Source organism: Oncorhynchus kisutch, linkage group LG16, assembly GCF_002021735.2.
Source record: "Oncorhynchus kisutch isolate 150728-3 linkage group LG16, Okis_V2, whole genome shotgun sequence".
In the NCBI taxonomy this organism is placed as follows: domain Eukaryota; kingdom Metazoa; phylum Chordata; class Actinopteri; order Salmoniformes; family Salmonidae; genus Oncorhynchus; species Oncorhynchus kisutch.
Genome location: NC_034189.2, coordinates 3839295 through 3854294, shown reverse-complemented (window position 1 = coordinate 3854294; position 15000 = coordinate 3839295). Strand labels below are relative to the sequence as shown.

Sequence of the window (15000 nt, the reverse complement as noted above, 5' to 3'; positions counted from 1 at the left end):
TGTTATAGCAGCAATGTTCCAACATCTAGTGGAAAGCCTTCCCAGAAGAGTGGAGGCTGTTATAGCAGCAATGTTCCAACATCTAGTGGAAAGCCTTCCCAGAAGAGTGGAGGCTGTTATAGCAGCAATGTTCCAACATCTAGTGGAAAGCCTTCCCAGAAGAGTGGAGGCTGTTATAGCAGCAATGTTCCAACATCTAGTGGAAAGCCTTCCCAGAAGAGTGGAGGCTGTTATAGCAGCAATGTTCCAACATCTAGTGGAAAGCCTTCCCAGAAGAGTGGAGGCTGTTATAGCAGCAATGTTCCAACATCTAGTGGAAAGCCTTCCCAGTAGAGTGGAGGCTGTTATAGCAGCAATGTTCCAACATCTAGTGGAAAGCCTTCCCAGAAGAGAGGAGGCTGTTATAGCAGCAATGTTCCAACATCTAGTGGAAAGCCTTCCCAGAAGAGTGGAGGCTGTTATAGCAGCAATGTTCCAACATCTAGTGGAAAGCCTTCCCAGAAGAGTGGAGGCTGTTATAGCAGCAATGTTCCTACATCTAGTGGAAAGCCTTCCCAGAAGAGTGGAGGCTGTTATAGCAGCAATGTTCCACCATCTAGTGGAAAGCCTTCCCAGAAGAGTGGAGGCTGTTATAGCAGCAATGTTCCAACATCTAGTGGAAAGCCTTCCCAGAAGAGTGGAGGCTGTTATAGCAGCAATGTTCCAACATCTAGTGGAAAGCCTTCCCAGAAGAGTGGAGGCTGTTATAGCAGCAATGTTCCAACATCTAGTGGAAAGCCTTCCCAGAAGAGAGGAGGCTGTTATAGCAGCAATGTTCCAACATCTAGTGGAAAGCCTTCCCAGAAGAGTGGAGGCTGTTATAGCAGCAATGTTCCAACATCTAGTGGAAAGCCTTTCCAGAAGAGTGGAGGCTGTTATAGCAGCAATGTTCCAACATCTAGTGGAAAGCCTTCCCAGAAGAGTGGAGGCTGTTATAGCAGCAATGTTCCAACATCTAGTGGAAAGCCTTCCCAGAAGAGTGGAGGCTGTTATAGCAGCAATGTTCCAACATCTAGTGGAAAGCCTTCCCAGAAGAGTGGAGGCTGTTATAGCAGCAATGTTCCAACATCTAGTGGAAAGCCTTCCCAGTAGAGTGGAGGCTGTTATAGCAGCAATGTTCCAACATCTAGTGGAAAGCCTTCCCAGAAGAGAGGAGGCTGTTATAGCAGCAATGTTCCAACATCTAGTGGAAAGCCTTCCCAGAAGAGTGGAGGCTGTTATAGCAGCAATGTTCCAACATCTAGTGGAAAGCCTTCCCAGAAGAGAGGAGGCTGTTATAGCAGCAATGTTCCAACATCTAGTGGAAAGCCTTCCCAGAAGAGTGGAGGCTGTTATAGCAGCAATGTTCCAACATCTAGTGGAAAGCCTTCCCAGAAGAGAGGAGGCTGTTATAGCAGCAATGTTCCAACATCTAGTGGAAAGCCTCCCAGAAGAGTGGAGGCTGTTATAGCAGCAATGTTCCAACATCTAGTGGAAAGCCTTCCCAGAAGAGAGGAGGCTGTTATAGCAGCAATGTTCCAACATCTAGTGGAAAGCCTTCCCAGAAGAGTGGAGGCTGTTATAGCAGCAATGTTCCAACATCTAGTGGAAAGCCTTCCCAGTAGAGTGGAGGCTGTTATAGCAGCAATGTTCCAACATCTAGTGGAAAGCCTTCCCAGAAGAGAGGAGGCTGTTATAGCAGCAATGTTCCAACATCTAGTGGAAAGCCTTCCCAGAAGAGTGGAGGCTGTTATAGCAGCAATGTTCCAACATCTAGTGGAAAGCCTTCCCAGAAGAGTGGAGGCTGTTATAGCAGCAATGTTCCAACATCTAGTGGAAAGCCTTCCCAGAAGAGTGGAGGCTGTTATAGCAGCAATGTTCCAACATCTAGTGGAAAGCCTTCCCAGAAGAGTGGATGCTGTTATAGCAGCAATGTTCCAACATCTAGTGGAAAGCCTTCCCAGAAGAGTGGATGCTGTTATAGCAGCAATGTTCCAACATCTAGTGGAAAGCCTTCCCAGAAGAGTGGAGGCTGTTATAGCAGCAACTCCATATTAATGCCCATGATTTTGGAATGAGATGTTGGACGAGCAGGTGTCCACATACTGTATAACACACACATAGACTCCCTGTCCCTTATGCTTGCTCCTCCTCCCTCTTCCACCAATCACAGAGAAGCAGGAAGTGGTGGTCCAGGGTTTAAAGGTGAAAGAGGAGGAGGAGCCTATGGAGATTGACCCCCTGACCCCCAGCGTGACACCTGCCCCTATCCTGCCCCCAGGGGAGCGAGTGGGGGGGAGGGGTGAGAAGACACCCCCTCCACCTCTCCTTCCTAAAGAAGACCAGGATCTGTTCCAGAGAGATCTCTTCTCCCAGGACATCTCAGTCAAAATGGCCTCTGCTCTCCTTTACCAACTGTCAGGTATCCACAACACTCTAGAACCTTTCACCCACTGTCAGGTACCCACAACACTCTAGAACCTTTCACCAACTGTCAGGTACCCACAACTCTCTAGAACCTTCTACCAACTGTCAGGTACCCACAACACTCTAGAGCCTTTCACCAACTGTCAGGTACCCACAACTTTCTAGAACCTTCTACCAACTGTCAGTTACCCACAACACTCTAGAGCCTTTCACCAACTGTCAGGTACCCACAACTCTCTAGAACCTTCCACCAACTGTCAGATACCCATAACACTCTATAAACTTCCACCAACTGTCAGATACCCACAAAACTCTAGAGACTTTCACCAACTGTCAGGTACCCACAACATTCTAGAACCTTCTACCAACTGTCAGGTACCCACAACATTCTAGAACCTTCTACCAACTGTCAGGTATCCACAACACTCTAGAACCTTCTCGCAACACTTTAGAACCTTCTACCAACTGTCAGGTACACACAACCATCTAAAACATTCTACCAACACTCTAGAACCTTCTACCAACTGTCAGGTACCCACAACACTCTAGAACCTTCTACCAACTGTCAGGTACCCACAACATTCTAGAACCTTCTACCAACTGTCAGGTACCCACAACATTCTAGAACCTTCTACCAACTGTCAGGTACCAACACTCTAGAACCTTCTACCAACACTCTAGAACCTTCTACCAACTATCAGGTACCCATAACCCTCTAGAACCTTCTACCAACACTCTAGAACCTTCTACCAACTGTCAGGTTTAGTTCATCAGGATCGCCTATTGGCTACCGCACATGCAGCAGCTACTATTCCTGGGGTCCACATGAACCATACGAATACATGACACAGTACAGAACAGTTCTAGACAAGGACACAGTACAGAACAGTTCTAGACAAGGACACAGTACAGAACAGTTCTAGACAAGGACACAATAAAGAACAGTTCTAGACAAGGACACAGTACAGAACAGTTCTAGACAAGGACACAATACAGAACAGTTATAGACAAGGACACAGTACAGAACAGTTATAGACAAGGACACAGTACAGAACAGTTCTAGACAAGGACACAGTACAGAACAGTTCTAGACAAGGACACAGTACAGAACAGTTCTAGACAAGGACACAGTACAGAACAGTTCTAGACAAGGACACAGTACAGAACGGTTCTAGACAAGGACACAGTACAGAACAGTTCTAGACAAGGACACAGTACAGAACAGTTCTAGACAAGGACACAACACGATCACTGCCTCATTGCCTGCATCCGTAATGGGTCAGCGGTCAAACGACCTCCACTCATCACTGTAAAACGCTCCCTGAAACACTTCTGCGAGCAGGCCTTTCTAATCGACCTGGCCGGGGTATCCTGGAAGGATATTGATCTCATCCCGTCAGTAGAGGATGCCTGGATATTTTTTTTAAATGCCTTCCTAACCATCTTAAATAAACATGCCCCATTTAAGAAATTTAGAACCAGGAACAGATATAGCCCTTGGTTCTCCCCAGACCTGACTGCCCTTAACCAACACAAAAACATCCTATGGCGTTCTGCATTAGCATCGAACAGCCCCCGTGATATGCAGCTGTTCAGGGAAGCTAGAAATCATTATACACAGGCAGTTAGAAAAGCCAAGGCTAGCTTTTTCAAGCAGAAATTTGCTTCCTGCAACAGTAACTCAAAAAAGTTCTGGGACACTGTAAAGTCCATGGAGAATAAGAACACCTCCTCCCAGCTGCCCACTGCACTGAAGATAGGAAACACTGTCACCACTGATAAATCCACCATAATTGAGAATTTCAATAAGCATTTTTCTACGGCTGGCCATGCTTTCCACCTGGCTACTCCTACCCCGGACAACAGCACTGCACCCCCAACAGCAACTCGCCCAAGCCTTCCCCATTTCTCCTTCTCCCAAATCCATTCAGCTGATGTTCTGAAAGAGCTGCAAAATCTGGACCCCTACAAATCAGCCGGGCTAGACAATCTGGACCCTTTCTTTCTAAAATTATCTGCCGAAATTGTTGCCACCCCTATTACTAGCCTGTTCAACCTCTCTTTCGTGTCGTCTGAGATTCCCAAAGATTGGAAAGCAGCTGCGGTCATCCCCCTCTTCAAAGGGGGGGACACTCTTGACCCAAACTGCTACAGACCTATATCTATCCTACCGTGCCTTTCTAAGGTCTTCGAAAGCCAAGTCAACAAACAGATTACCGACCATTTCGAATCTCACCATACCTTTTCTGCTATGCAATCCGGTTTCAGAGCTGGTCATGGGTGCACCTCAGCCACGCTCAAGGTCCTAAACGATATCTTAACCGCCATCGATAAGAAACATTACTGTGCAGCCGTATTCATTGATCTGGCCAAGGCTTTCGACTCTGTCAATCACCATATCCTCATCGGCAGACTCGACAGCCTTGGTTTCTCAAATGATTGCCTCGCCTGGTTCACCAACTACTTCTCTGATAGAGTTCAGTGTGTCAAATCGGAGGGTCTGCTGTCCGGACCTCTGGCAGTCTCTATGGGGGTGCCACAGGGTTCAATTCTTGGACCGACTCTCTTCTCTGTATACATCAATGAGGTCGCTCTTGCTGCTGGTGAGTCCCTGATCCACCTCTACGCAGACGACACCATTCTGTATACTTCCGGCCCTTCTCTGGACACTGTGTTAACAACCCTCCAGGCAAGCTTCAATGCCATACAACTCTCCTTCCGTGGCCTCCAATTGCTCTTGAATGCAAGTAAAACTAAATGCATGCTCTTCAACCGATCGCTGCCTGCACCTACCCGCCTGTCCAACATCACTACTCTGGACGGCTCTGACTTAGAATACGTGGACAACTACAAATACTTAGGTGTCTGGTTAGACTGTAAACTCTCCTTCCAGACCCATATCAAACATCTCCAACCCAAAGTTAAATCTAGAATTGGCTTCCTATTTCGCAACAAAGCATCCTTCACTCATGCTGCCAAACATACCCTTGTAAAACTGACCATCCTACCAATCCTCGACTTTGGCGATGTCATTTACAAAATAGCCTCCAATACCCTTCTCAACAAATTGGATGCAGTCTATCACAGTGCAATCCGTTTTATCACCAAAGCCCCATATACTACCCACCATTGCGACCTGTACGCTCTCGTTGGCTGGCCCTCGCTTCATACTCGTCGCCAAACCCACTGGCTCCATGTCATCTACAAGACCCTGCTAGGTAAAGTCCCCCCTTATCTCAGCTCGCTGGTCACCATAGCATCTCCCACCTGTAGCACACGCTCCAGCAGGTATATCTCTCTAGTCACCCCCAAAACCAATTCTTTCTTTGGCCGCCTCTCCTTCCAGTTCTCTGCTGCCAATGACTGGAACGAACTACAAAAATCTCTGAAACTGGAAACACTTATCTCCCTCACTAGCTTTAAGCACCAACTGTCAGAGCAGCTCACAGATTACTGCACCTGTACATAGCCCACCTATAATTTAGCCCAAACAACTACCTCTTTCCCAACTGTATTTAATTTTAATTAATTTATTTATTTTGCTCCTTTGCACCCCATTATTTTTATTTCTACTTTGCACATTCTTCCATTGCAAAACTACCATTCCAGTATTTTACTTGCTATATTGTATTTACTTTGCCATCATGGCCTTTTTTGCCTTTACCCTCCCTTCTCACCTCATTTGCTCACATTGTATATAGACTTGTTTATACTGCATTATTGACTGTATGTTTGTTTTTACTCCATGTGTAACTCTGTGTCGTTTTATCTGTCGAACTGCTTTGCTTTATCTTGGCCAGGTCACAATTGTAAATGAGAACTTGTTCTCAACTTGCCTACCTGGTTAAATAAAGGTAAATAAATAAATAAATAAAATAAAGACCAGTTATAGACAAGGACACAATAAAGACCAGTTATAGACAAGGACACAATAAAGACCAGTTATAGACAAGGACACAGTACAGAACAGTTCTAGACAAGGACACAATAAAGACCTATATATTTTATAGACACCAAGAGACAACAAAAATACTATTTACACACTATGCATATACTTCATATATCCAGTTAAATGAGAGCTTTAGAAAGAGGAGAGGTGCTGTGATTCAAGATGTTTAAACCCATAGTGGTGTTTCTGATGGGGTTTGTGTTCAGTGTATAATAGTGGTGTTTCTGATGGGGTTTGTGTTCAGTGTATTATAGTGGTGTTTCTGATGGGGTTTGTGTTCAGTGTATAATAGTGGTGTTTCTGATGGGGTTTGTGTTCAGTGTATTATAGTGGTGTTTCTGATGGGGTTTGTGTTCAGTGTATAAACCCATAGTGGTGTTTCTGATGGGGTTTGTGTTCAGTGTATAAACCCATAGTGGTGTTTCTGATGGGGTTTGTGTTCAGTGTATAAACCCATAGTGGTGTTTCTGATGGGGTTTGTGTTTCAGTATATTATAGTGGTGTTTCTGATGGGGTTTGTGTTCAGTGTATAATAGTGGTGTTTCTGATGGGGTTTGTGTGTCTGTTTCAAGTGGATGCTAATAGATTATACAAGTGGTTAGGCCTTTTTAACACACAAATCCAGTAGTTAATTTCTCTTCAACCCTCAGCCATGAAGACGGTGTTAGTTCTCTGTGTGCAGTTCAGGACAAGTCGTGCTGCTCTTGTTCTGAGCTGCAGCTTTGATAGGTCTTTCTTTGCTGCACATGACCACATTACCAGACAGTAATTAATACGGGGGACAAGACCAGAGCCCGAACAACCAGGACAGTGGATCTTTGTACCCACAACACTCTAAAACAGGGCTCTCCAACCCTGTTCCTGGAGAGAAACCCTCCTGTAGGTTTTAACTCCAACCCTGTTCCCTGTTCCTGGAGAGAGACCCTCCTGTAGGTTTTAACTCCAACCCTGTTCCTGGAGAGAAACCCTCCTGTAGGTTTGTGGGACAACATTCCACAGGCCACAATCAACAGCCTGATCAACTCTATGAGAATCTGTGACCAACAGATTCATTTCTGTATTCCCAGTCATGTGAAATCCATAGATTAGGCCCTAATGAATTTATTTCAATTGACTGATTTCCTAATATGAACTATAACTCAGTAAAATCTTTGAAATTGTTGCATGTTGCATTTATGTTTTTGTCCAGTGAGGGTCCATTATAATTTCTACACCGTTTCGATTTGGTTTTAGTCATTTTAAAGTATATTGAGTTCATTTCCCCCGCAATTTTGTATTAGAATAGTTTTTTATTCAAATCACCTGTGAGCCGTATGTTTGACACCCCTGCTCTAGAACTTTCTACCAACTGTCAGATACAACCACCACACTCTAAAGAATTTTGCTACACTCTAGAACCTTCTAACTTCACTCTAGAACCTAACTACCCTCTAGAACCTTCTACCAACTGTCAGGCACAACCACCCCACTCAACAGCCTTCTACGACACTCTACAACTACACTCTAGAGCCTTCTACTACACTCTAGAACCTTCTACCAACTGTCAGGTACACACAGTATACACTTGCATGTACAAAACATTAAGGACACCTTCATAATATTGCCCTCAGAACAGCATCAATTTGTCGGGTTATGGACTCTACAAGGTGTTGAAAGCGTTCCACAGTGATGCTGGGTCCATGTTGACTCCAGTGCTTCCCACATTGTACCAAGTTGTCTGGATGACCTTTGGGTGGTGGACCATTCTTGATACACACAGGAAACTGTTGAGCGTGAAAAACCCAGCAGCTTTGCAGTTCTTGACACAACCCGGTGCACCTGGCACCTATTACCATACCCTGTTCAAAGGTACTTCAATATTTTGTCTTGTCCATTCACCCCTCTGAATGGCAACTGAATTGCCCCTCTGAATACACAATACATGTCTCAATTGTCTCAAGGCTTAAAAAATATTTATTTAACCCCGTCTCCTCCCCTACATCTACACTGATTGGGTTCACCTGGTCAGTCTCAGGGAAAGAACAGGTGTTCTTAATGTTTTGTCCACTCAGTGTATATCAAATGTTAATCACAATGTTATTGGTGCATTCCCAGAGTCATTAAAGCATTTGTGTCCGAAATTATACCACAAAATGTAGCGTGAAATGCTACAGCAGTCTAGGTAACTAAATGCTACAGCAGTCTAGGTAACTAAATGCTACAGCAGTCTAGGTAACTAAATGTAGCTGTGAAATGCTACAGCAGTCTAGGTAACTAAATGCTACAGCAGTCTAGGTAACTAAATGTAGCTGTGAAATGCTACAGCAGTCTAGGTAACTAAATGCTACAGCAGTCTAGGTAACTAAATGTAGCTGTGAAATGCTACAGGAGTCTAGGTAACTAAATGCTACAGCAGTCTAGGTAACTAAATGTAGCTGTGAAATGTTACAGCAGTCTAGGTAACTAAATGTAGCTGTGAAATGCTACAGCAGTCTAGGTAACTAAATGTAGCTGTGAAATGCTACAGCAGTCTAGGTAACTAAATGTAGCTGTGAAATGCTACAGCAGTCTAGGTAACTAAATGCTACAGCAGTCTAGGTAACTAAATGCTACAGCAGTCTAGGTAACTAAATGCTACAGCAGTCTAGGTAACTAAATGCTACAGCAGTCTAGGTAACTAAATGCTACAAAAGTCTAGGTAACTAAATGTAGCGTGAAATGCTACAGCAGTCTAGGTAACTAAATGCTACAGCAGTCTAGGTAACTAAATGCTACAGCAGTCTAGGTAACTAAATGCTACAGCAGTCTAGGTAACTAAATGCTACAAAAGTCTAGGTAACTAAATGTAGCGTGAAATGCTACAGCAGTCTAGGTAACTAAATGCTACAGCAGTCTAGGTAACTAAATGTAGCGTGAAATGCTACAGCAGTCTAGGTAACTAAATGCTACAGCAGTCTAGGATAACTAAATGCTACAGCAGTCTAGGTAACTAAATGCTACAGCAGTCTAGGTAACTAAATGCTACAGCAGTCTAGGTAACTAAATGCTACAGCAGTCTAGGTAACTAAATGCTACAGCAGTCTAGGTAACTAAATGCTACAGCAGTCTAGGTAACTAAATGCTACAGCAGTCTAGGTAACTAAATGTAGCTGTGAAATGCTACAGCAGTCTAGGTAACTAAATGCTACAGCAGTCTAGGTAACTAAATGCTACAGCAGTCTAGGTAACTAAATGTAGCTGTGAAATGCTACAGCAGTCTAGGTAACTAAATGCTACAGCAGTCTAGGTAACTAAATGCTACAGCAGTCTAGGTAACTAAATGTAGCTGTGAAATGCTACAGCAGTCTAGGTAACTAAATGCTACAGCAGTCTAGGTAACTAAATGCTACAGCAGTCTAGGTAACTAAATGTAGCTGTGAAATGCTACAGCAGTCTAGGTAACTAAATGTAGCTGTGAAATGCTACAGCAGTCTAGGTAACTAAATGTAGCTGTGAAATGCTACAGCAGTCTAGGTAACTAAATGCTACAGCAGTCTAGGTAACTAAATGTAGCTGTGAAATGCTACAGCAGTCTAGGTAACTAAATGTAGCTGTGAAATGCTACAGCAGTCTAGGTAACTAAATGTAGCTGTGAAATGCTACAGCAGTCTAGGTAACTAAATGTAGCGTGAAATGCTACAGCAGTCTAGGTAACTAAATGCTACAGCAGTCTAGGTAACTAACATTTGGCTCTTGTTTCTCTTCAGAAAAAGTCTGCAAAGCCAACGAGCTGAAAGAAAACGGATCCTTCTCTAGTCCTGTGGCGGAGAAGCCCTTTACCCGCCCGAACCAGCGGGACCTTACTCAACCCTCCCCAGACAAACCACAGCACGGTAGGCGAACACACTGTCTGTGGGCCCTATGTAGGTAATATGGCACCGTATGAGGCACAGGCACTGGTTGAGTCATTAACAATAAAGCCTGTGGGGTTAGAGGTCAAATAGCACCCTGTGGGGTTAGAGGTCAAATAGCACCCTGTGGGGTTAGAGGTCAAATAGCACCCTGTGGGGTTAGAGGTCAAATAGCACCCTGTGGTCAGAGGTCAGGGCTCAAATAACAGGCTCTAAAATTAAAGGTTAATCCTATTTGTTCTCACGCAAGCCGCCTTACCCCTCCTCCCTCTCTGTCTTACCCCTCCTCCCTCTCTGTCTTACCCCTCCTCCCTCTCTGTCTTACCCCTCCTCCTCCCTCTCTGTCTTACCCTCCTCCCTCTCTGTCTTACCCTCCTCCCTCTCTGTCTTACCCCTCCTCCTCCCTCTCTGTCTTACCCTCCTCCCTCTCTGTCTTACCCCTCCTCCCTCTCTGTCTTACCCCCTCCTCCTCCCTCTCTGTCTTACCCCTCCTCCCTCTCTGTCTTACCCCTCCTCCCTCTCTGTCTTACCCCTCCTCCCTCTCTGTCTTACCCCTCCTCCTCCATCTCTGTCTTACCCCTCCTCCCTCTCTGTCTTACCCCTCCTCCCTCTCTGTCTTACCCCTCCTCCTCCCTCTCTGTCTTACCCCTCCTCCCTCTCTGTCTTACCCCTCCTCCCTCTCTGTCTTACCCCTCCTCCTCTATCTCTGTCTTACCCCTCCTCCTCCATCTCTGTCTTACCCCTCCTCCCTCTCTGTCTTACCCCTCCTCCCTCTCTGTCTTACCCCTCCTCCTCCATCTCTGTCTTACCCCTCCTCCCTCTCTGTCTTACCCCTCCTCCCTCTCTGTCTTACCCCTCCTCCCTCTCTGTCTTACCCCTCCTCCCTCTCTGTCTTACCCCTCCTCCCTCTCTGTCTTACCCGTCCTCCCTCTCTGTCTTACCACTCCTACCTCTCTGTCTTACCCCTCCTCCCTCTCTGTCTTACCCCTCCTCCATCTCTGTCTTACCCCTCCTCCCTCTCTGTCTTACCCCCCCCCCTCTCTGTCTTGCCCCTCCTCCCTCTCTGTCTTACCCCCCTCCTCCCTCTCTGTCTTACCCCTCCTCCCTCTCTGTCTTACCCCTCCTCCCTCTCTGTCTTACCCCTCCTCCTCCATCTCTGTCTTACCCCTCCTCCCTCTCTGTCTTACCCCTCCTCCTCCATCTCTGTCTTACCCCTCCTCCCTCTCTGTCTTACCCCTCCTCCCTCTCTGTCTTACCCCTCCTCCCTCTCTGTCTTACCCCTCCTCCCTCTCTGTCTTACCCCTCCTCCCTCTGTCTTACCCCTCCTCCCTCTCTGTCTTACCCTCCTCCTCCATCTCTGTCTTACCCCTCCTCCCTCTCTGTCTTACCCCTCCTCCCTCTCTGTCTTACCCCTCCTCCCTCTCTGTCTTACCCCTCCTCCCTCTCTGTCTTACCCCCTCCTCCCTCTCTGTCTTACCACTCCTACCTCTCTGTCTTACCCCTCCTCCCTCTCTGTCTTACCCCTCCTCCCTCTCTGTCTTACCCCTCCTCCCTCTCTGTCTTACCCCTCCTCCCTCTCTGTCTTACCACTCCTACCTCTCTGTCTTACCACTCCTACCTCTCTGTCTTACCCTTCCTCCCTCTCTGTCTTACTCCTCCTCCCTCTTTGTCTTACCCCTCCTCCCTCTCTGTCTTACCACTCCTCCCTCTCTCTCTTACCCCTCCTCCCTCTCTGTCTTACCCCTCCTCCCTCTCTGTCTTACCCCTCCTCCCTCTCTGTCTTACCACTCCTCCCTCTCTGTCTTACCTCTCCTCCCTCTCTGTCTTACCACTCCTCCCTCTCTGTCTTACCTCTCCTCCCTCTCTGTCTTACCCCTCCTCCCTCTCTGTCTTACCCCTCCTCCCTCTCTGTCTTACCCCTCCTCCCTCTCTGTCTTACCACTCCTCCCTCTCTGTCTTACCCCTCCTCCCTCTCTGTCTTACCCCTCCTCCCTCTCTGTCTTACCCCTCCTCCCTCTCTGTCTTACCCCTCCTCCCTCTCTGTCTTACCCCTCCTCCCTCTCTGTCTTACCACTCCTCCCTCTCTGTCTTACCCCTCCTCCCTCTCTGTCTTACCTCTCCTCCCTCTCTGTCTTACCTCTCCTCCCTCTCTGTCTTACTCCTCCCCCTCTCTGTCTTACCTCTCCTCCCTCTCTGTCTTACTCCTCCCCCTCTCTGTCTTACCTCTCCTCCCTCTCTGTCTTACCCCTCTTCCCTCTCTGTCTTACCCCTCCTCCCTCTCTGTCTTACCCCTCCTCCCTCTCTGTCTTACTCTCTCTCTCTTTCTCTTTTCTCACCCTCTTTCCTCCCTCTCTCCCAGTAGTCAGTAGGTATAGATGTCCAGTGTGCTCGTACCAAGCCCAGTGTCAGAGGAGTCTCAACCATCACCTGGCTTCACACACTTCTAAGACACACACCACTGGCTTCAACTACTACTACAGGTAACTACTACTACAGGTGACAACTACTACTACAGGTAACTACTATTACAGGTAACTACTACTACAGGTAACTACTACTACATGTGACTACTACTACAGGTGACTACTATGGTGACTACTACTTCAGGTGACTACTACTACTACAGGTAACTACTACTACAGGTAACTACTATTACAGGTAACCACTATTACAGGTAACTACTACTACAGGTAACTAGTACTACAGGTAACTACTACTACAGGTAATTACTACTACAGGTGACTACTACTACTACAGGTAACTACTACTACAGATGACTACTATTACAGGTAACTACTACTGCAGGTAACTACTACTACAGGTAACTACTACTACAGGTAACTCACACCACTGGCTTCAACTACTACTACAGGTAACTACTACTACAGGTAACTACTACTACAGGTAACTACTACTACAGGTGACTACTACTACTACAGGCAACTACTACTACAGGTGACTACTATTACAGGTAACTACTACTACAGGTAACTACTACTACAGGTAACTCACACCACTGGCTTCAACTACTACTACAGGTAACTACTACTACAGGTAACTACTACTACAGGTAACTACTACTACAGGTAACTACTACTACAGGCAACTCACACCACCTGCTTCAACTACTACTACAGGTAACTACTATTACAGGGAACTACTACTACAGGTAACACACACCACTGGCTTCAACTACAACTACAGGTGACTACTACTACAGGTAACTACAACTACAGGTAACTACTACTACATGTAACTACTACTACAGGTAACACACACCACTGGCTTCAACTACTACTACAGGTGACTACTACTACAGGTAACTACTACTACAGGTGACTACTACAACAGGTGACTACTACAACAGGTAACTACTACTACAGCTAACTACTACTACAGGTAACTACTACTACAGGTGACTACTACTACAGGTAACTACTACTACAGGTAACTCACACCACCTGCTTCAACTACTACTACAGGTAACTACTACTACAGGTAACTACTATTACAGGTAACTACTACTACAGGTAACACACACCACTCGCTTCAACTACTACTACAGGTAACTACTACTACAGGTGACTACTACTACAGGTAACTACTACTACAGGTAACTACTACTACAGGTAACTCACACACACTATGATGATCATTGCCCCTCCCCTTTAGGTGTCATGTGTGCGGGTTCGAGCTGGAGGGGTGGAGCCTGTTCCTTGGTCACATGACGGAGCACAGCGAATGGGAGCGTGATGCGTTCACTCTCCGCTGCAGTGTGTGTGATCACTCCACCAGTGAGGAGCGGGCCATGAGGGCTCACGCCAGCTCTCACACACTTGGAGAGGCAGCGAGCCAAGACTACCTACAGACACACCTGTTGGGAGGCCACACCCCCAAAGACTTACCTGATGGAAGAGACAGCCCACAATCTGGAGAACTCAGGTGAGGGTTAAACACTAACTAACTAACTGACAGACTGACTAACTAACTACTGGTTAACTAACCAATAAAATTAACTAACTGACTAACTAACTGACCAACTGATTAACTACTGGTTCACTAACTAATGAACTAACTAACTACTGGTTAACTAAGTAACTAACCAACTAACTAACTAAGTAACTGGCTGACTGACTACTGGTTAACTAACTAGCAAACTGACTGATAACTGACTGACTACTGATTAACAAACAAACTAACTAGCTGACTGACTACTAACTAACTTAGTAACTATCTGACTGACTGGCTGAGTGTTAACCAGTGTATACTACTGCCTTACCTTACTGCTTTCTCCTCTATCCTAACCGTTTACTACCTCTCCTCTGCTCCTCTCCTCCTCTCTCCACTACTCTCCTCTCCTCCTCTCTCCACTCCTCTCCTCTCCTCCTCTCTCCACTCCTCCTCTCCTCCTCTCTCCTCTCCTCTCCTCTCCTCCCCTCCCCTCTCCTCTCCTCACCACTCCTCCTCCCCTCCCCTCCTCTCCTCACCCCTCCCCTCCTCTCCTCACCCCTCCTCTCCTCCCTCCTCTCCTCTCCTCACCCCTCCTCTCTTCCTCTCCTCTCCTCTCCTCACCCCTCCTCTCCTCACCCCTCCCCTCCTCTCCTCACCCCTCCTCTCCTCTCCTCTCCTCTCCTCTCCTCTCCTCTCACCCCTCATCTCCTCTACTCACCCCTCCTCCTCTCCTCTCCTCTCCTCTCCTCTCCTCTCCTCTCCTCTCCTCTCCTCTCCTCTCCTCTC

General features: G+C 46.5%; 1 protein-coding gene across 1 annotated transcript in view; it reads left to right on the top strand.

Annotated features, from left to right (window-relative positions):
- The window catches only part of LOC109884060 (zinc finger protein 827), a 27081-nt gene that overhangs the window by 6620 nt on the left and 5461 nt on the right, over positions 1 to 15000 (top strand). The window contains exons 5-8 of the mRNA XM_031791611.1: positions 2192 to 2440; positions 10120 to 10245; positions 12626 to 12743; positions 13936 to 14205. Coding sequence (XP_031647471.1) covers positions 2192 to 2440; positions 10120 to 10245; positions 12626 to 12743; positions 13936 to 14205 — 763 coding nt within the window. The remainder of the gene's footprint in view (positions 1 to 2191; positions 2441 to 10119; positions 10246 to 12625; positions 12744 to 13935; positions 14206 to 15000) is intronic.